The following is a 22,457-nucleotide window of genomic DNA, read 5'->3' as shown; positions in this document are numbered from 1 at the left end:
TAATTAGCATACTTTAGCTGTTAGACAGTTTCCATGTAAAACCCTCACTAAGACGTTGCTATTTTCCACATGTCTTTTTAGGGTCCCACCTCGAGCGTTGTTTTAAGATGCCATGCTAAGTTAAAAATAGTTTTAAAAGCCCATTTCAAGACTATTTCGCCCTGTGTATTTGTGGTTAGGCAACCCACTGACTAGTCATTTTTGCACTAAATTAGGTTGATTCAGTCAGATTAAATCATTTTTTGACTTGAATACAACCTGTTAAAGGAATATTACTGGTTCAACAAGTTAAGCTGAATCGACAGCATTTGTGGCATAATATTGATAACCACAAAATACATTTTTACACGCCCCTCCATTTCTTTAAAACAAGCAAAGATCTGGTTAACAGTGAAGCACTTACAATGGAAGTGAATTGGGAGCATTTTTTTATGTTAAAATACTCACTTTTGAAAATGTATCGCCACAAGGCATAAACGATATGTGTATTAACATGATTTTAGTGTGATAAAATCACTTACTAGCCTAATCTGTGTAATCTGAGACAATTTTACAACTTCGTTGGCATGATGATGTAATGTCAACAAACCCTAAAACCTAAAATGTACTGTGCTTAAAATATCCTTAATGACTGTAAGAATTATGATTTAAACAACTTTGGCTCAAATAATACTTGAAGTTTAACAGAATAACTAATGTAAGTGCTTTTATACCCTCCAAAAAATGGCCCCATTCACTTCCAATGTAAGACCATCACTGTAACTCGATTTTTGCTTTTTGTAAATCAAAATTCAAAATGTATTTTTGTTGTCAACATTATGCCACAAATGATGTCGATTGAGCTTAAGTTGTATTGAACTTTGAATATTTTGTTAATTTTGATGTTAACACCTTTAATGTTACTGGACAATAATCTTTTACAGTATACAATATATTTGTGTGCTGCCTGAGATACTAATGGACATAATTCAAAAAGTAAACATTGCACTGCTATTTCTTTCTTTGTAAAAAATGCAACAACATAAATATAAAGCTTGAATTATATATATATATATATATATATATATATATATATATATATACACACACACACACACACACACACACACACACACACACACTCACACACACACACACTCACACACACACACACACACGCACACAACAAAGCAAGTTGTGCTTTTCACCAGGTGTACAACCCCCATACACCCATGGGGGTAAATAGGCTGTATAACATTATATGTATAGTATATATATATATATACCAGGTTGTACACCTGGTGAAAGCACAACTTGCTTTGTTGATGGTATAACAGAGGTCTTTAATTTCACAACAGAATGAATTGTAAAACCAGTTGAACAAGCTTTCAAACTTTTGCCCTCGTAATATAGACACTAACAGTATTTTTACATGAATCCAAATTCCTGCAAGACCACGTCAGATTCATTATAAATGTCTTTGGTATCCCCCTCAATATGTCTTGCACCTATAGTTATAACTGGCATTGCTGCATTTCACCATTACTGCATTAAACTGTCTATGTTAAAAGGCGTTCTTAATGTCAATGAGACTTTGTCAGCTTCTCACCAGGTGAGCCCTGTTCACTTTGAAATACTTCAATTTTCTTGAATTGAACAAATTGTAATTGATTTCTAGAAAGCCAACATGATTCAGTAGTGTTTCACTAGACCTAAACCAACAATCAATGTGTGTGAAGGCTGCTTTTAAAGCACTGCTATTACTGTATATTTAGCCTTTATGACCCTGAAAAGAATATTCATATACAAAAGCACTAAAAGTAGAATAATGATTTCTTTTTTTCTTTTTTACTCTTTTTGCAAGAGAATATAATTGTTCAGCTTCAAGCTATACTTTGCGAATATGAAATAATGATAATTGCCTTAGCAGCATATTAATAATAATAAGGTTAAGTTATGCTCTGGCATGGTACTGTTACTGTTAGCCAAAAACAAAAGGAGTATATTAAAACTCAATATAGCTAACTAAAGATCAGAAGCAAAAACAATGACTCCACAACATCATGGATCAGTCACAGGATCTGCACCTTATATTTAATGGAAAGAGTTAATCAAATATACAAGAAATGAGTGATAAGTAGAGTTGGGGGTTTGTGTGTGTGTGTGTGTGTGTGTGTGTGTGTGTGTGTGTGTGTGTGTGTGTGTGTGTGTGTGTGTGTGTGTTTTAACTGGCATGCCCACAACCCCACTTTAAAACGTTATGAGAAGAAAATATGAAAGCTGCAAAACTGGTTTAAAGTCACAGGTAGACAAACATACCGTAAACTTGAAGTGAAGACATTTACCTCATGATGGTATCAAAGTATAATCAAAACAGACACTGGTCACTTTCGGCACATGTTTGAACAGCAAGTAAATGCGTACTTATTTTGAACGTGTTCGACTTCACTGCATAATACAGGGACGTGTTTTTCTTTACCGTCTCAAAGACTTTAATTAGAAACGTCACACCCGGCACCTGTTGGCCACATGTAGCATCCTTACAGTCACATGCCATGTTTGAATTGTACTGCCATCAAAATGTAGGCCCTTTGGGTCATCTGTAACCTTATAGAGATTCAGGAGTTTAATTGGGATGGCTGATAAACAAACAAAGTGAGTTTGAGTGTGTTAAAGATTCTAATTGATACATTCTGCTGAATGGCCACTTAGGAAGTGGAAGGACTCACTTTAGCCCAGACTAAGGAGCTAATGTCATCTGTTCTAATGTTTTCAGTACACGTTGGTTGGACAATGTCAAGCAAAAGCACTGAGTTTGTTAAATGGTGCAACATATCAAATAAATGCAAAATAGACTTCAAAAACTAGATGTAATCAGAAACAACAGACTCTAGCTTGTACTGTAAGCTTTGTTCTTGATAACTCTGATCTTTGTCTGACCTCAGTTTATTTGCACACATCAAGAGGAACAATTAAGATAATTTTTATGACCACACTTTATTCCAGAATTCCAGTCAGTTTCATATAGTGACTGTGCACTTACTCACCTGACTCCACATGCAATAAACAATTAAACGTAGTCTAAAAAACAAATATGACCACACCACAAACCAACACTTAACTCTGAACCAGAAAGCATAAGTCACGTATTATTAAGCTGTTGACGCACCTCCAAGAACTGCATGGAGCACTGAAGACTCCACAGCCATTCTGGCCCATTCATGCTTAGGATTAGACCGATGGAAAGCTCATTGCATAATGATCGCCTATATCAGCACTTTCCATCCGCTAATATAATTAAGCTCTAAAACGCTGCTCTGATGCAGTAGGGCTACTTGACTACTGATTTACCAACGATCCCACATGTTAACAACTACTGAGAACAATATAATTTAGTAACAGTTTACATTAGAATTTCTGTTGTAATTGCAATGAAGAGACAGAAGCAACTGAGACAGCCTAAATAGATAGAAGAACTGTGGCAAATTCTCCAAGAAGTTTGGAACATCCCATCTGCCAACAACCAAGAAAAACTGTGTCCAGGTGTACCTAGGAGAATTGGTGCTGTTTTAAAGGCAAAGTTGGTCACACCAAATATTGATTTAGCTTTTTTATGTTCACTGGACTTTGTATGACGTTAATTGATACATGAAAACTATTTATGTCATTATTTTTGAAGGCATCCTCACTATGCAACATTTTTAACAAGTGCCTAAAACTTTTGCACAGTACTGCATTATCATTTCATATTATATTAACTAAAGAAGTAGATAGGGCTATCCCATTGCCAAAGGTAAAATAAACTGCTATAAAATGGTAAATGGTCAAAAGATGGTCAGAGGCCAATGTCAGTTCCTTCATATGATATTTAGGCTTAAGCTTGTTAAGGAGACACGCATGGGTCTCAACACTTTACATGCAAATCTCAATGAAGGTGAAAATGATCAAACACATCATTGAGTAAACAGATTTGAATTATTGCTGCATGAAAATTAACTGAATGTGACAACTTAAATTGGCATACATTTAGGCAACATACAGCAGTGCATGCTGGGAGTCCAAATACGTGAGTGTGGTGTGCATGGTAATCCTGGTTATTTTGATTTCAGCTGATTCGTTTTTCTAAGCTCAAATTGGATAATTGAGTTCTCAACAAGATCAATCCAGGGCAGTTATTCTAACTCTACATTTTGAGTTATGATAACTAAAAGGCAAAATCATGTTTTACAGTGCAGTATGTCAAAACTGTATTTTAAAGTGTACCCACACCCAGATTGAAGACATTTAAAGTGACAGTTTGTGTTTCAGAATGCCCACTTTAAGGGCATTCTTTAAGATGTGAGGAGCTATTTCTACCCCTTCTGACCCTTGAAACATATTTTTTTTTTTTTTTTTGGTGTAAAATCTCATGTAATCAACTCAACTCAGTCATAATAAATCATTTAAACTTTAAACCAGATAAATTATTTTAACACATGATGCACAATACAAATGTAACACATATAACATGTTGCTATTGGTAAATAATGCTTATAGCACTAATAGTAAAGATGTACATGTAGTTTGTATTTGCTATTTATTATACATTTTTACAATTGTCTATATTTTTTATATTTAAGTTGAACTTTTTTATATAATAAATATTACGGTTCAGTCATATAATACATTTTTTATATAATAAATATGACGGTTCAGTCAAATTAACCACAACACATTGCCCAGCACCATATTAATTTGTGTACATGGCAAACATTACATCTTTCTTATTTGGGTGTTAATTCCACTCCATTTTCAATGCAATGTATTCGAGATCTGACTAAAGTGTAAAAGCGGCAAAAAAGTAGGCTAACGGGACCTATCGCAACGACCGGTGTGAAAACGCAAGCACGGGAGGCCGGGGACAGCGTGTGTCATATCTCCGCGCTTACCTCTTATTCATACGGCGATGATGAGATCCTGTAATCCCCTCTCTAGCGGTTCAAGTGATCCGAGGCTTCAGGATGACTTCATTGAACAGGCTGATTTCTGCTTTCGCTTATGTAACCGATAGCTCGTTAGGCTTGATGTCTAAAGAGACTCGCTCCCACACCTCACAGGTAACTCAGCTACCTCAAGGAGCAGGGCATCCATCTCCTGTCTAGCGTCTAACCGATCTGCCTGTGAGTGGGCGTGGCCTCGACTGCTTAGCTCCTCCCACAAGTCCCTCCCACTCTGTGCTCTCTCATCCGCCCTGTGCTGAGGAAGTATTCCTAAATGGTAATCTAATGCTGTAAGCCTGTGATTCTACTTTCGTTCCTTGAATTTATTAATTTTGGTTAATATAATTTTTTTACAAACTTAAAAAAAAAACTTTAAAAATGGCTTACATATACATTTGTTAATGCCTCATATGAACTTATTTGAACAATAGTACATTTACATTTATGCATTTGGCTGACGCTTTTATCCAAAGCGACTTACAGTGCACTTATTACAGGGACAATCCCCCTGGAGCAACCTGGAGTTAAGTGCCTTGCTCAAGGACACAATGGTGGTGGCTGTGGGGATCGAACCAGCGACCTTCTGATTAACAGATTACCAGTTATGTGCTTTAGACCACTACACCACCACCACTCCTAATTTATACATAGTATAAATTAACATTAAGCAAGATTAATAAATGCAGTAAAACTATTGTCAATTGGTAGTCCATGTTAACTCTTGCCCTTAATACAACCTAACTGTTGTAACTGACTGATTTATAGTTTATTGCTTTCATTATAAAATAAAATATTAAGATCAAAACCATTGCTATTACGTCTGCATTTACTGTACAATGTACTGTAAATCAAGTGAATGAATGGGTGATCAGATGGACACTGTCCTATCCTATAAGACCACACTGACTGTTCCACTGCAATGACAGGCCTGACAATAATTTATGACCATCTCAAACTGCTTTCGCTCGCTATCCAAACACAAGGTTATATAGCTCTGCTCTTCCTTAAACATTGTAAAACCTGTTGAGATAAACCCTTCACCATCATGCTCTCAAGCACTTTGTTTGCCACTCCATATGTCTCATTGAGAAGGCAATAAATTGAAGGATCACTAGGATACAGTGGCACTACCCCTATCTGGGAAATCGCTCTTCTTTACTATGTACCTATTGCTTAAAAACAGCATTCGGATGTGGATTGGTCCCATGACCAAAAGAACATTTTGTATTGGTGAATGTGCTTGTTAAAAATCTCTTGACTTTTGGGCAGTCTGTAAAATCTAGGATGACTAAAATGTTTATTTTTTGTGGCAAGGATCCTAGATATTGGGACAACATACACTAGACTTTTCTGATTATTCACCCGTCTGCTTAATGCAACTGAAGAGGAAAATTATATGATAATCAAATGATACTTGATGGGGTAATATTTCCTGCTGTTCGCATCAAATTACGTGCTTTAGGGTTCACATGGACAGGAAAATGAACAGATCAAGTGAATGCTAAAACCACAGTCTAGCGACTAATTCACAGAATCCTAGAAATATTTATAGTACACAGGACAGAACATGTTTTAAGTAAATACATTTGGTAAAAACAGAGGAAAACTACAATGTAGAGCAGAAAAACATGATTCAGTAAATTAATTCTTTGAACAAATGGAATGAAGCAGACAGGTGGAATGTCTGAAAGAGAAAAAACAACATACTTCAAGCTGAACTCAGAAGTATTCGTTTCCAGGTGAATCGCAAGCATTCTTATGCATAAAATATGTTAGCCTGCATAAATATACACTAAAGCTGAAACTTGAAAGGCTAATAGTGGGTAAACATAAGAATAAGTCATTTTCTCACTATCACTGCATGTTTAAAAAACATGTTTTGCAGAATATTAGCCTTATTCACCACTCCACACAACTACCTCAGTGTTTTCTGTAAAATAATTATGATGTCATCAATGAAATATATTATGAACACCTTTTTTGGGTTTGCTACCACTGTCCAGGTGTCACCACTTCGTCAGGCAAAAAGAAGAAAACAGATGCTACAGAAAGCAACAGATCTGGCTTGCACATGTCTTGTGCACCCCGGGGCAAATTCCATAAAAATTAATCAGAATAAAGTATGATATAACGTTACATTGTACAGAAACACAGTAGTAATCAAAAACAACCTGTAACACTATAACTATAGTGTATACTCTAACTAGATTTTATGCATTGTATATACATCATACAGAGACAGATGAAACAGCAAAGTGAGCATGTACAGTAACAGTGAGAAATGTGTGTTTTGTCAAGGCAAAGAGGGTCCTGCTCTTTCATTACCACACGTAGGCCAAATATTCAGCTATACTCAGTAGCGGTTCTAGCTTGTTTGGCGCCCTGGGCGACACCCGCTTCAACATGCCCCCATACTCAATTCTACAAATACATTTTCTCAATTTAAAAAACAAGAAACAAATACAATTATAGTTAGCAGCCTGTGGCTATAATTGAATAAACTCTTAATTCTTATAAATGTATTGTATTGAACCTGGAATGTTCCTTTAAATTGTTTCGTTAAAGGGATATTTCACCTCAAAATGAAAATTCTCTCACTCTCATGCCATCACAGATGTGTATGACTTTCTTTCTACTGCAGAACACAAAGGTTTTTAGAAGAATATTTCAGCTCTGTAGAACCAAACAATGAAAGTGGCCAGAACTCTGAAGGTCCAAATATCACATCAAGTGTTCCATCAGAATCCAGTGTCAATGTCCTCTGAAGAGATCCCGTTGGTTTTGGATGAGAACAGACCAAAATGTAATTAATTTTTCACTTTATATATTATACTGTAAAATAAATCTAAATGAACAGGTGTCTTCTAGGCAAGTGTGACGCTCCTGTTCTACCCGCATCACACGAGTCTGTCTGTCTATCTATCTATCATCTTTCTCTCTCTCTCTGTCTGTCTGTCTGTCTATCTATCATCTCTCTCTCTCTCTCTCTCTCTGTCTGTCTGTCTGTCGTTTCTCTGTCTGTCTCTGTCTGTCTCTGTCTGTCTGTCTGTCTATCTATCTATCTATCATCTCTCTGTCTGTCTGTCTATCAATCATCTCTCATCTGTCTGTCTGTCTGTCTGTCTGTCTGTGTGTCTATCTATCTATCATCTCTCTGTCTGTCTGTCTATCAATCATCTCTCATCTGTCTGTCTGTCTGTCTGTCTGTCTGTCTGTCTGTGTGTCTGTCTATCTATCTATCTATCTATCTATCTATCTATCTATCTATCTATCTATCTATCTATCTATCTATCTATCTATCTATCTATCATCTCTCTGTCTGTCTGTCTATCAATCATCTCTCATCTGTCTGTCTGTCTGTCTGTCTGTCTGTCTGTCTGTGTGTCTGTCTGTCTGTCTGTCTGTCTGTCTGTCTGTCTGTCTGTCTGTCTATCTGTCTGTCTATCTATCTATCTATCTATCTATCTATCTGTCTTTCTGTCTGTCTCTCTGTCTGTCTGCCTGTCTGTCTGTCTGTCTGTCTGTCTGTCTGTCTGTCTGTCTGTCTGTCTGTCAATCGACATTGGGAAATAACACCCAAAGCCCTGTCAGTCATCAGCACATCCTTGAAATCCATTAAGAGTCCCCAAGCATTTATGGTCAAAAGATTGTTTAATTACACCGTGTATAATAACAGAATAAATGCAAAATAGAAAATTATATTCATGGCATGTACCTAAATACGAATTCACGGTGTATCATATCACTTTTATTATATTAACCCTTTCAGAAAATACAAATTCTTACTTGCTCATCTTAAGTCTGCCTTCAGCAAACAACAACGGATCATTCCTATGGATGCCTTTATCATCTCCACTGACTCTACATATGACTCATGTGATATATTTCATTTTTTCAAATGTCATAAAATAGTTTTGTGTGAGGAACAGACCTACAGAATGAACCATTTAAAAGGAACTTTCCCTTTAAAATCCAGATTACATTCAATTGCACAACATCTATTTATCGTGCATAATACAGCATGTACTCTTAAAAATATGGTTCAACGAATGTTTAAATTAAAAGGATATACTGTATGTCTTGATGCCATTACCTATAAAGTTAAAAAACTTACTATATAGTGCTAAAGAACCAATAAACCAATAGAATAATCTGAAGAAATGTAACATCATTTTTTTTTTTTTTTTACATTTCCAAATAACCATATAGCCAACTCAAGAGCTTTACATTAAAACAAAAAAAGGATCTTGATAAGAAGAGTTTCTTTGCTGATCAGAAGATTAATTAAAGGACCTTTTACTCTTTTACTCAATGACCAACAGTCTAAAGTAAATTATTCAATGGCATTTCAGTGCAGACTGAGGTTATTGTATAATATTGTCATAAAAGCCATTGTGTACTAATTAAATGTATTAAATCAACATGACATTAGAGGTGAGGATGACACGAAATACAAATCAGTCTTAAAAGTGCCACATTGCTTCTACACCTGAGACAAATGTATTTGAATGAGAAATGTTTCTCAGTGTTTCACCATGACAACTGCAGGCTTTGCAAATCTCCATCCACAACATTTCAATGTAATTTTCTAATGTCTGTCTGTACAAACCAAACTTAAAATAATAAGGCTCTAGAAGTGTTTTTATACAGTTTTTTATATGTTTGTATAGTCCATGAATGCTGATGAGGTTTTTACAGTAACGTTTTTACTTATAATAAATACTGACTTCATGTAAATGTTTCTTTCACACAACGTGCATCATCGATTAGCATTAGCATCGTGAATCAATTACATTGAGCAGCACAATACAAAACAATGAGAACCAGCAATAGCTATAGGCCTAAATGTTTTATTTTTCATCATGAGCAGATTTGATCGGTCTTTGATTACATATTATTATGAATATTTGGAGTCTAAAAATAAAGATTTGAATTGAATGCTAGTTGTGAATTCATTTCATTATAACAATACAATAAAAGAAGGGTTCACAGTTAAATAAGGAAGATTCTCAGATAATTAACTCATCCTGAAGCCACCCCAATATGTGTATGATACATACAATGAAAGTCAACAGGGTACAAAACTTTGAAGCTAAAAAAAGCACATAAAGGCAGCATAAAAACATTATTAATATGACTCCAATTGTTAAATCTATGTCTTCAAAAGCCTTGTTTACTATGCATTCTCTTCCTTGCCCAGTAGATGGCAAAACACATGGAGAATGCAAATCAACATGAGAGAAGAGTGCTTAGGAGGGCTATTTGAGGACTTAAATGTTGATGTGTTTCTCACCCACACCTATAATTAAGAAAAGGATTTAACCTCTGGAGTCACATGGATTACTCTTATGCTGTCTATCTGTACTTTTTGAGCTTCAAAGATTGGGACTCTGTTGACATGCATTGTGAGGACCTATAGAGCTTATATATTCTTCTAAAAATCTTCTTTTATGTTCAACAGAAGAAAAAAGTCATACACATCTGGGATGGCTTGAGGGTGAGTAAATAATGAGAACATTTTCATTTCAGGGTGAACTATTCTTATAACATGTTAAGGAGCTATACAACCTTAATCACTTTTATTAACACATAACCCCCAAAAAATTAACATATTGCATTCCCAATGATTTCTATGAAATTCTAAAAACAATTTACAGCATCCTAATGTATGCTAATAAAATACATAAAACCAAAGTTAAAGAATGCATACAATTCCATCCACCCATCCGTCCATAAGGCCTACCACCTTTTGAAACACTCAAGTCAAAATTTAAACTTTCTCTCAACAAATTTTGTTTTCTTTCTAGTTTCTATAATTCCAGATCCAAGATGTGTCACCTCTAAATAACAGGACATTTTTGTAATTATAATTAATTACAAAATTGCTTCTGTTAGGCCAATGTAATAGCATAATTCTAATGATTTCCAGTGAATTATTGGTTTGAGTCACACAGGTCCGCTGTTGAGTGTATTTGTGGTAGGATTTAATTGCTAAATTAACATTGAAAAAAAAAACTATAATAAACAAGCTCCTTTGGACATGAGTCATTAATCTTTTAACGTGGACGATCATTTGAACTCGCCCAGAGATGAACCTGAATAAACTCTGTGGGAGCATGATATATTTTTGTGATTTCATGATTTTAGGTCTAACTGAAATGATGTGCAATATGTTTGTGGAGATGATCCGAATCTTTGAGAAAATAGCTCGAGTCCATAAAGGTTTTATCTCATATTTAATTTAATTCAATATATCAATATGTTTAATAATGGAAATGGTAAAGTTAAAGGTTTCTGTTGTCTTGAAACTCACATTTGTGTTTCCAAGTGCATGATGATATATATTCAATAAATTATTTTATTTTATTTTATACTTTAGCTTACTTCAAATTAACTTATGATGCTCTTAATAACTTCTTCTTCTTCTTCTTCTTCTTCTTCTTCTTCTTCTTTTTTTTATAAAAGCTCAGACTTGTTAAGGGTTCAGTTGCCATAAAATTATGTTAAAGTGATGTAGAAGAGTGCCAGCTGTTGCTACATTGTTGTATTGTTGCATGGTTAAAACCATGTTATTAATGCCTTACCAAGGTTACCATGCTCCAAACTATAAAATAACAAGCACAAAGAGCTAGTGAGTCAGGAGACAGAAAGACAGGGAGAGAGTCAGGGAGACACTAAGAGAAACGAAAGAAAGACAGACTCATGCACAAGGATGTTCTGGGCTGTGGGGCAGGTAAGGGCATGTAGGACCTAAACGGGCCACAATGCAATGTAATAATCCTTACCTTAGCGTTGCATAACCAACATTCCTTAAGGAAAACCAGCATGTCAAAAATGAAGGAGAAGCAAAGACATCCATTGTGATCAGATTTTCTGTTTCGATGCATTAAAGTATTAGTTCACCCAAAAATCTTCTGAAGCCATACAATAGCTTTGTATAAGGAACATGTTGAAATATAAGTGGTTATTCTCAGATAATCATCTCTTCTATTAAACTTCTGATTTGGACAAAAGTCATAAGGACTACAAAAGGATGTGGTCCACCACAGTTGATGCCTTTTGACATCAAACATCATTGGTTCTTGTGTGCTTTGGTACCAAACATCAACAATGGTCAGTGGTGCCATATCTGATGCTATCACACGATATGCCTTCAGAATACCTGGAATATAGTACACAAGTCACATGGACTTTTATGGTGCCTTTTTGTTCTGTTGGGAATTTGTCAGATGTTGTCACAATGAACTGCTGTTGTATAGAAAAGATTTGCATGAAAATTCTTTACAATTATGCTTTTAGTTCCAGAGATAAACTAAAATCATAAAGGTTTGTAAGGTAAAAAATAATGACTCACTGGGAACTTTATAGGAAATTACATTTCCTATTTTTGGTTAACAATTCCTTTAAACACCACATGAAATGTCTTGACAAGTGCAGTTCTCTGTCCTATCTTGACTTGTAGTTTGGGTGGGACATATCAATGGGCTTGTCCATTTGTTTTGAAATAGCCAATAAGCTTCAGTTACGTCAGAGCCATCAACGATGACATGCTTCTTGCTAGTTGCTTGCAAGCGGTCCATTTGATTGGATAAGAATCTGTATGGTGCAGGATAAGTCATCAAAAAGAGAAAGACTGTAAAAAATGTATGTGCTCAAAAAACTTTTTTTTAGTCTAGCATATAGATGGCTTCAAAGCTAATAGACATGCTTAAAAGCCACAAAATATTCTTATTTTATGGGGTAAGGATTTATGAGTTATGACCTTGATCAGGGCTGGACTGGTAATCTGGCATACTGGGCATTTTCCCGGTGGGCAGATGCACTTTGGGGCCGATCAAGGGTGGACTGGCCACCTGGAGAACCGAGCGGGCCAGTGGGTCGGCCGCGAAAAGTGCCGAATGGGCCGCGATAAGCAAAAAGAAGCCAAGTTATGCAGAACGGACCACAAAACGGCACCGCAATATGCAGAAGAGGACAGCGCTCAACAGTTGGGCCAGTTGCCACGTAAAATCCCGAGCTGATTTCTCTTCCCAGTCCAGCCTTGCTCATTACTCTATGTTCTTCAGCCTAATGTTCCTCTTAACATATTACGTCTTTCTTCTGTGGAACATTTGTGATATATAAAAGTGTAGAGACTGGAATGTATGAAATATTCTTCATACATTCCAGTGGAATGGTGGTGGTGTAGTGGACTGAAGCACATAACTGTTAATCAGAAGGTTGCTGGTTCAATCCCCACAGCCACCACCATTGTGTCCTTGAGCAAGGCACTTAACTCCTGGTTGCTCTGGGGGGATTGTCCCTGTAATAAGTTGCTTTGGATAAAAGTGTTTGCCAAATGCATAAATGTAAATGCAATTTTATCCTGCCTTTATATGCTTTTTGGAGCTTCGAAGTTCTGGCCACCATTAACTTGCAGTGTGAGAAGCCACAGAGCTCAAATAAAATCTCCTTTAACAGTGTGGCCGTTCACACAAGATGTGTTCTTTGTGCTCAAAATAGCATGATAGAGCTCTATGCAACAGTGAACATATGGGTCTCTAGATGCATTTTCAAACTTTCAACCACTTTCTACTTGACGCAACAATCTTAAAAAGTCGTCGCTGGTCCTTTTCTGCATATCGCGGCTCCCCTCTGCATATGCAGCACAATTTTGCATCCCTCTTCAGCCTGCCGCGGGCCATTTGGCATTATGCGGTGGCTCGTTTCAGCTTGTTGCCACACATTCGGCCCCATTTTTGTCAGTGTTGTGTTGAACTCTGTTTCCCCATCGGGATCTGTTTCACCCCAGCAGATCTGTATGGGGGGAACCAGGGCTGGTCTGGTAATCTGGTATACCGGGCATTTTCCCGATGGGCCGATGCACTTTGGGGCCACTGGCTATCGGGAGAACCAAGCGGGCACAAGGAAGTTTTGGATCAAACATGGTCAATGATTTCATCTAGGATGATCTGGACTTTACAGAAGCACAAAAAATATTCCCTCTGAATGACCACTGACAATAAAAGTTACTTTGGTTAGCTGAAAGACTTGGTCAGGTGACTTTATGGGAAGATGGAAGGGGCTCTGAAAGCATAATCATAAAATAAAGTCATAAGGTGAGATCTTAAGTATAGTTGCCTTTTTGATTGCGTAATGGCCAGTTTCTTCTTATGATCAGTGAACACTATGCACACATGCATGCTTCATGCGTTTGGCTTTTTTTTTGTCCTGCTTGAGAATAAATGAGAATAACTGAGAATTTGAGACTGCTGTCTCCAAATTACAAGATTTAATTCAAACAGACACACGTATGCATGCATGCATGAACATGTATGCACTGACCGATGCACAAACATTCCCTTAGCAGTCTAAATAAGGACATTCCATAAATGGCTAATATTTATATATTTACTAGTGTATAAGGGTTATGTCATTTTAGAACTGTTCAATATTTCCACATAGTGATTGAAGATTTATATTGATTAAATTAGCAGAAAGCCTAATCTGCTAACTGAACCATTATTGGCCAAATATGCGTAATTGCATTTAGTATTTATTTTAATGTATTTTAGTCTTATTTCTATAATATTTTTTAAATGTGACAAATTGATCAATCCTATTTCTTAATTAAAATGGTCCCATATACATATTCATGCTATATATATATATATATATATAGCTCACTTCTGTATTTGGACTGGCAATTAAAAGTCACAGATTTAAGATCCTCCTGTAAATGGCACAGTTAATGGGTTCCTGTGCTAACAAAGGTTGCATGAGGGGGAGTTTCACTGCTGTTATTGTACTGCAAATCAGCATGGATTAAAAATGTCTGTTAAATGACAAGAGACAGTTAGAATGAGAAGCAGAGGACTGGGCATGTTCCAACATCCCAGCTACTGTACCTTGTGTACTTTGTACAGCTGTTCCATTTAGTGTCTTTTACACAGGCTCACTTCTGATGTTCTCCTCTAATCTCTGAGATTGAGCTGTCATCATGCTCAGACCGGGTCAAATGCATGTCAGGCTCATGCCAGCTGTTTAACACTGAAGGAGAGCACCACTGATCTACGCTTCTCTGGAGCTGTCAATCATCTAACTGCCAAACCTTCTAAAACACTTCAAATCAGTGCCATGCCCCACACTTTTCTTCTAGTTGTTACTAGGTTTTTGCACAGAAACAAGATTTATCTTCTCTTCCATGTTAGAGTAAACCAATAAGATTTATGATCACCTAGAAATTTGGGCTAGCCAAGTATAAAGCTCCAAACCACTAAATTGTATCTATCAACATCATTCATCCTCCATCAATATCATGCTCCTACCAACAAAGTTTGACCTTTTCTGCATATGTAATGATTTCAGTCATGAACAGGATAACATTTAGATATGTGTGTGCATGTAATGAGGGTTAAAAATAACAGAGTTGCATGTAAAAGAGGAAGATTAAAGATTACTGTGCTCAACATTGTTAAGGGTCCATTGCAACATTCAATAAGGTCCATTAAAATGGTTAATATATATATATATATATATATATATATATATATATATATATATATATATATATATATATATATATATATATAATATTTTACATAATATAAAATAAATGGCTTAATTTTTTAAATGTTAAATCACGTTTAATTAAATATTTAGAAATTAAATACAAATTGAAATAGGTGGAATTTCAAAGTGATACCATGTTTACGTTTAATTCAGATACTAAAAAAAGAAATGTAATATTAAAAACTAATCTTATAAAATTGTAAGGAGTAAAAAATACAAATTTCTCTGGAAATGTAATTAATTAAATGTACAAGTATTCCGTTTAAACTGCACTCGAGTAAAGTACAAATCCCCAAAAACATTACTTAAGCATAGTACTTAAAGTAGCAATATGTATCATTGACATCAAGTGTTTAAAATGGGTACTGCAGTCCAAATTCTAAATATTTGAAAGAATTGTCACCCCCGCCCCCTCCTCCCAGAAGGAAGCTCACATGGGTTGCCAGGTTGAGGACACGCAACAGGAACGAGCAAACTGACAATGGCACGCGATGAGCCATACACTACTTTATCAGCTAATGTATACATTTGTAATGTTTTCATTGTTTGTGAATTATAAACCAGCTCATGTGGATTTTTTCAATGTCAATTGATGTCAATGTCAATGTTAGCTAGATGCTAGATGTTTGCTGGCTTCCGTGACTGCAGCAAACTGTGTTTGTCCACTAACTTGTTTCGGAGAAGCCAGTTTTTCAACTTAGCATGTTTCCTAATTTTCTGATAACATATTATGATAATTTTGTGCTTTACTACAGTAAATATATGACATATTGCACCTTTTAGTATTTTACTCAATTACTTTACTCAATTACTGTGTGTGTGTGTGTGTGTGTGTGTGTGTGTGTGTGTGTGTGTGTGTGTGTGTGTGTGTGTGTGTGTGTGTGTGTGTGTTGTATTTATCACTTTGTGTGGACCAAATGTCCCCATAAGGGTAGTAAAACCCAAAGTGTTTGACCTTGTGGAGACATTTTGTCGGTCCCCTTGAGAAAAACAGCTTATAAATCATGTTTTTTATTTTAAATGTAAAGATGCAGAAAGTTTTGTGTGAGGGTTAAGTTTAAGGGTATAGGGTTAGAGGATAGAATATAAGTTTGTACAGTATAAAAACCATTATGTCTATGGAAAGTCCCCATAAACATGGAAACCCAACGTGTGTGTGTGTGTGTGTGTGTGTGTGTGTGTGTGTGTGTGTGTGTGTGTGTGTGTGTGTGTGTGTGTGTGTGTGTGTGTGAGTGAGACTTGCACAATAAAAAGTCGGGAGAAGGTGGACATTAGTCTTTACTCTGCTTCCTCATTTCAGATAGAGTTAATGTAATAAGTATCACTCTGTATATAGATTAGATAGATTGTGGGTATATGAGATAATTAATATTAATGAACAATATGAAATTACCCAGAACTGAGCTGAGTTCAAGCCAAAGCTAAGAGCTCTGATTAATCCATTAATGATCCACCACAGTGCTTGTTTGATGAAGCCATCCATTTGTTGTTTTTAGTGATGTGAGGACATCTACTGGTACATTTAAAGCATATGGGAAGCTGGCAAGTAACATTTTTTTAAATGAATGAGTATAATAGGTGTAACTTGTCACAGTTTCTTTAAGCTTTTTTGTAATTGACTTACAGTAAATAGTCCTGTTGAGTGACAAATGAATTTTACCAATAGTCCATAGAATTTCCCAATTAATATGGGGTCAAAAAACAGAATAAAAATAAGATTAAGAAAGAGTATAGCACGTCACACAGTAGGAAACTGCTGTCACTGCTTAAAATGTCATGTTAACTACTCTTATATGCCAAATAGAACTTGCAAAACAAGAACTGACAAGCCGCATAAACTCCCAAAATGTATTGCTTTTCAGTTGGTTAGTGCTTTGGCACTCTTGAATATTCCTAAGAGTTTGTGAGTCAGTGTTTGTGTTGGCTTCGGTGTTCTCATTACAGGTAATGTATTCAATTATACACACTGTTACACTGAATAATCCCTGGTATTAAGAAAGAAAGAAAAGAAAGAAAGAAAGAAAGAAAGAGACAGCAGAAATACAGTTGTGGCAAATATTGTTCCTTGAGGCCTATTGGATCCCCTTGATAATTACTCATCCCCTTTGTACTGATTAGTTTTTCCTGGTCACTATTGACCCCGCATGCCCTCTGGAACTTAGCAAAATGTACAAATACATTTCATTTATTTTTAGAAACACAAATTTAACAGAAAGGATTGACAATGCTTTGTGAAATAATTTAATTTAATTTATTATATTGATGTGCATTTACCCATTTAATTGCATTTTATTTTGTGCTTGGACAAAATCTAGCAGATAAAAAATTTAAATAAATGCATAAATACAACTTATAGTAGGCCTATATTGAACGTTGACCATTAATCGACTTATACATTCTATGAAGGGGCAGTGGTGGCTCAGTGGTTGAGGCTCAGGTTACTGACCAGAAGGTTGGAGGTTCAAGCCCCAGCACCACCAAGATGCCACTGTTGGGCCCTTGAGCAAGGCACTTAACTCCAGGTTGCTCTGGGGGATTGTCCCTGTAACAAGTGCACTGTAAGTTGCTTTGGATAGAAGCATCTGCCAAATTCATTCAAGTGAATCGTTACTTTTCACTGGTTCATTTACACGAACTGTCTGAGCGAACCAATTCACTTAAATGTTTTTGGACTTCCCATTACTTTTAAATCCTTCTTCATATTTCCATTAACTTGAATTGATCCCAATTTTGAACTCAAGTTTATTTTTCAGTCTGTTAAACATGTTACTTCAGTGTAGAGACACAAAGTGCAAAAGCCATTAAAAACCTGTCGAAACCAGCAGTATACATGTTTCAGTTACATCCCTCTGGGCTGTTTTTAAATGTACAATGAATAATGTTTTTACAGGATGCATAAAAGTTAGACTTTGCCCATTGTTGGGTTTTTCTGTAATCATAAAAGGGCACATGTTGGCACTACCGCACGTTTAACTCTAGAGGGTACTAAAGCGCTTCTTATCAGATTTAAAATTCAAGGAGCTTTGTATTGGCTCCATAAATTGTTTACATTGCCTGAATATTATTAAACATTATAAATAAATACATAAAGAAATATATAACCAGACAATAAAAGTCAAGCTTTTGAGGCTCCTATAATGGGATTCAGGAAACTACCCATCCCTGTTTACTCCTAAAAGTGCTGCGGCCTTTCCCCGCCCTCAAGTGGCATTGATTGGCTAGATGTCCTCCCCAGAGTTTCAAAGGACCCTGTGATTGGCGGGATGAGCTGTCACTCACACTGCGGGGAGTGTTTCAGATCCTGAGAGGAAGTGAATAATTCGCTTTTGCACATGACGAGTGGGAATCATATTGTTGGGGAAACAAAACGAGTATCCTCCGACTTTTAGCAGTTAAATGAGATTACACCGGTGAACTTAAATCTTCTGTTCATCTCGTTGCGATATGGTTTAAAAGGATAATCATTTCTGGTCTCGGACTTCGTTGTATTGGATCAACTTGAATTCACAGGAGGTGGAGGGAGGACACACTTTGCCATTGTTCCAGCTTTCAAACGAGTGTGTGCGCGTTTTTTGTGTATGTGTGTATTAAATTGCCCTTTGGCTTTATGGCTACGAATTTTGAACCCATTTATGGACTCTCAGAAGATGACGTAAGTGCGCCTGTTTTAATGCATACCATTTGTGTTATGACTGCTTACTGTACAAGCTTCCCACAGGATTATGTGTTTTATATTTAATAAAATTGTTTCCCTTTATTTAGTAGTTTGAAATGGCAACATATGATCAGGATAATTGTAATAAAGCTAAACCAAGTGACATAAAGGCCAATAGGTTAAAAACATATATTTTAAATACATGTACAGTGCTTCTCATATTCGATAAGATTTCATGAGGTTTCCAATGTTATGAAATCTCCAGACTTGTCTAATCCTAATGCCTCGCTATTACTATGAAATAATATTGAATCCATAGGATCTTTGCTTATATGTGCAGATCTTTTATGGCAAGCCGTTTTAACTTTTATTCATTTCCAGCATATGAATTCTTGATATCAATAATTCAGTTTTCACTAGTTAAAATGATAATTGTTGATATCAGGAATTCGATATCTACTAGTATCAATGGCAGTTTTTGATATCAGAAATTAAATTTCCACTAGTAACAATGCTAATTCTTGATATCAACAATTACATTTTTACTAGTTAAATGCTCATTCTAGATATCAAGAATTGTATTTCAACTAGTAAAAACTATAATTCTTGATATCTGTAATTGTATTTTCACTAGTGAAATGTCACCATAGGCTGCCATTCAAAATCAGTTGTTGATATCAAGAATTGATTTCTTACTAGTTGAAATTCCAATTTCACATATCAGAAATACAATTCGTACTAGTAAAAACCTTTATTTTTGATATCAAGAATTCAATTGTCACTAGTTGAAATGTCTATTCTTGATATCAACAATTGAACTGCTACTAGTAACAATGTTCATTTTTGATCTCAATAATTCCATAATGTTACTAGTAAGAAAGCCATTTTAGATATCTGAAATTATATTGATATCAGAAATACATTTTCAGATATCAAAAATTAAAATTTTTACTAGTAGCAATTCAATTGTTGATATCTAGAATATAAATTTTTACTAGTAACCACGTAATTCTTGATATCAAGAATTCACATTTTTACTAGTAACACTGTAATTATTGATATCAAAAATGATATAAATACAAAGCTGATATGTGTATTCGAATTATAACTAGTAAGAAATCAATTCTTGATATCAACAATTGATTTTGAATGGCAGCCTATGGTGACATTTCACTAGTGAAAATACAATTACAGATATCAAGAATTATAGTTTTTACTAGTTGAAATACAATTCTTAATATCTAGAATAAGCATTTAACTAGTAAAAATGTAATTGTTGATATCAAGAATTAGCTACTTGTGGAAATTTAATTTCTGATATCAAAAATTTCCATTGTTACTAGTATATATCGAATTCCTGATATCAATAACTATCATTTTAACTAGTGAAAATTGAATTGTTGATATCAAGAATTCATATCCTGGAAATGAATAAAAGTTAAATCGGCTTGCCATAGATCTTTATGACTGACAGCTCACCTGTCAAACATCAGGATGACATGTCAGGATTTGAACAGCATGTCTGTATCATAAATTAAAAGCTTATGCATGTGACATTAACAATACAATTTACCATAAATGAAATAATATTAGTAATACAATTATTTGTTAGTGACATATCACCAGAATCCAGGTTTATCTCTTGGTACAATCCTGTTTTTGTTTATTATGTTGTAGCCTATGCATTCAGGGCTAGATGGATGTTATAGCACCGTTGAAATGTATTAGTTAGCTACCACAGCACCATGTTTTTCATAATAATTACAGGGCCCCAACATGACCCCAGAAAATTCAGGTCAGCTGTGATATACACATATATTGAGATTGAGATTACAAAGCAGGTGTTTGTCCCTCATTCAGCTGGACCTGTGTTAATGCTTTTATTCGTCAATCGCTTCTTCTTGTATCCCATTTACTACCCCCTTCTTTTGTTAGTGCTGATTTGTGGTATAGTTGAAGACCACTTATTTAGTAAATGTGTAATACAAGTAACATTTTTATGAATTCTTGGATATTTTAGTGTAAAAGAGAGGCTTGAGTAATGTTCTAAATACACGTTTGTGAATATTTTTTAGGTAGTCTACATATTTAAAGCCATATCAGATTTAATAGTGAATATATATATATATATATATATACACACACACACACACACACACACACACACACACACACTGATGGCCAAAAGTTTGGAATAATGTACAGATTTTGCTCTTTTGTACTTTTATTCACCAAAGTGGCATTGAACATAGTCAGGACATTAATAATGTGAAAATTACAGTTTGGAAAAAAAAAAATCAAAGAGTTCTCATAAAAAAAAATCCTCCTCATGCAGCAATGACAGCTTTGCAGATCTTTGGCATTCTAGCTGCCAGTTTGTCCAGATAATCAGGTGACATTTCACCCCACACTTCCTGTAGCACTTGCCATAGATGTGACTGTCTTGTCGGACACTTCTCACGAACCTTACAGTCTATCTGATCCCACAAAAGCTCAATGGGGTAAGATCCATAACACTCTTTTCCAATTATCTATTGTCCAATGTCTGTGTTTCTTTGCCCACTCTAACCCTTTCTTTTAGTTTTCTTATTTCAACAGTATTTTTTTTTCTTCGCAATTCTTCCCATAAGACCTGCACCCCTGAGTCTTCTCTTTACTGTTGTACATGAAACTGGTGTTGAGCGGGTAGAATTCAATGAAGCTGTCAGCGGAGGACATGTGAGGAGTCTATTTCTCAAACTAGAGACTCTGATGTACCTATCCTCTTGTTTAGTTGCACATCTGGTCTTTCACATCTCTTTCTGTTTTTGTTAGAACCAGTTGTCCTTTGGCTTTTTTTGCAATTTCAAGTATTGTATAGTCATCATTCCTCAAAACAATGATTGACTGATGAGTTTCTAGAGAAAGCTGTTTCTTTTTTGCCATTTGTGACCTAATGTTGACCTTAAGACATGGCAGTCTATTTCATACTGTGGCAACTCAAAAACAAACTATTTGGTTCATTTAAAGAACCAAATAGCTTTCAACTGTGTTTGATATAATGGCTGATTTTCTAGTACCAAATTAGCAATATAGCTCAAGGATAAGGTGTTGGATTGATGGCTGCTGGAAATGGGGCCTGTCTAGATTTTAATCAAAAATGACTTTTCAAATATTGATGGTGCTGTTTTTTACATCAGTAATGTCCTGACTATACATTGTTATCAGTTGAATGCCACTTGTGCCAGTGTATATATGGTGTATATAGCTCAGAACCTGAAAAAACACTCTTCAAAAAGGCGTGAAATTATGTA

General features: G+C 35.5%; 4 protein-coding genes across 12 annotated transcripts in view; 2 read left to right on the top strand and 2 right to left on the bottom strand.

Annotated features, from left to right (window-relative positions):
- Positions 1–5,122, bottom strand: part of LOC127624814 (prolactin receptor-like) — a 28,480-nt gene extending 23,358 nt beyond the window's left edge. Inside the window, exon 1 of the mRNA XM_052099751.1 lies at positions 4,908–5,122. Coding sequence (XP_051955711.1) covers positions 4,908–4,918 — 11 coding nt within the window. The 5' untranslated portion in view covers positions 4,919–5,122. The remainder of the gene's footprint in view (positions 1–4,907) is intronic.
- Positions 1–22,457, top strand: part of LOC127624804 (calpastatin-like) — a 711,053-nt gene that overhangs the window by 298,196 nt on the left and 390,400 nt on the right. The gene's annotated exons all lie outside the window — the stretch shown is intronic.
- Positions 1–22,457, bottom strand: part of LOC127624799 (drebrin-like) — a 175,792-nt gene that overhangs the window by 61,987 nt on the left and 91,348 nt on the right. The gene's annotated exons all lie outside the window — the stretch shown is intronic.
- LOC127624796 (E3 ubiquitin-protein ligase NEDD4-like) overlaps positions 18,809–22,457 on the top strand; it is a 125,769-nt gene continuing 122,120 nt past the window's right edge. For all 4 annotated transcript variants that reach the window (XM_052099701.1, XM_052099700.1, XM_052099699.1 and 1 more), the window contains exon 1: positions 18,809–19,161. In XM_052099701.1, the coding sequence (XP_051955661.1) occupies positions 19,117–19,161 (45 nt within the window). In that variant the 5' untranslated portion in view covers positions 18,809–19,116. The remainder of the gene's footprint in view (positions 19,162–22,457) is intronic.

Source organism: Xyrauchen texanus, chromosome 31, assembly GCF_025860055.1.
Source record: "Xyrauchen texanus isolate HMW12.3.18 chromosome 31, RBS_HiC_50CHRs, whole genome shotgun sequence".
NCBI classification, from domain to species: domain Eukaryota; kingdom Metazoa; phylum Chordata; class Actinopteri; order Cypriniformes; family Catostomidae; genus Xyrauchen; species Xyrauchen texanus.
This window is presented reverse-complemented; position numbering and strand designations above follow the sequence as displayed.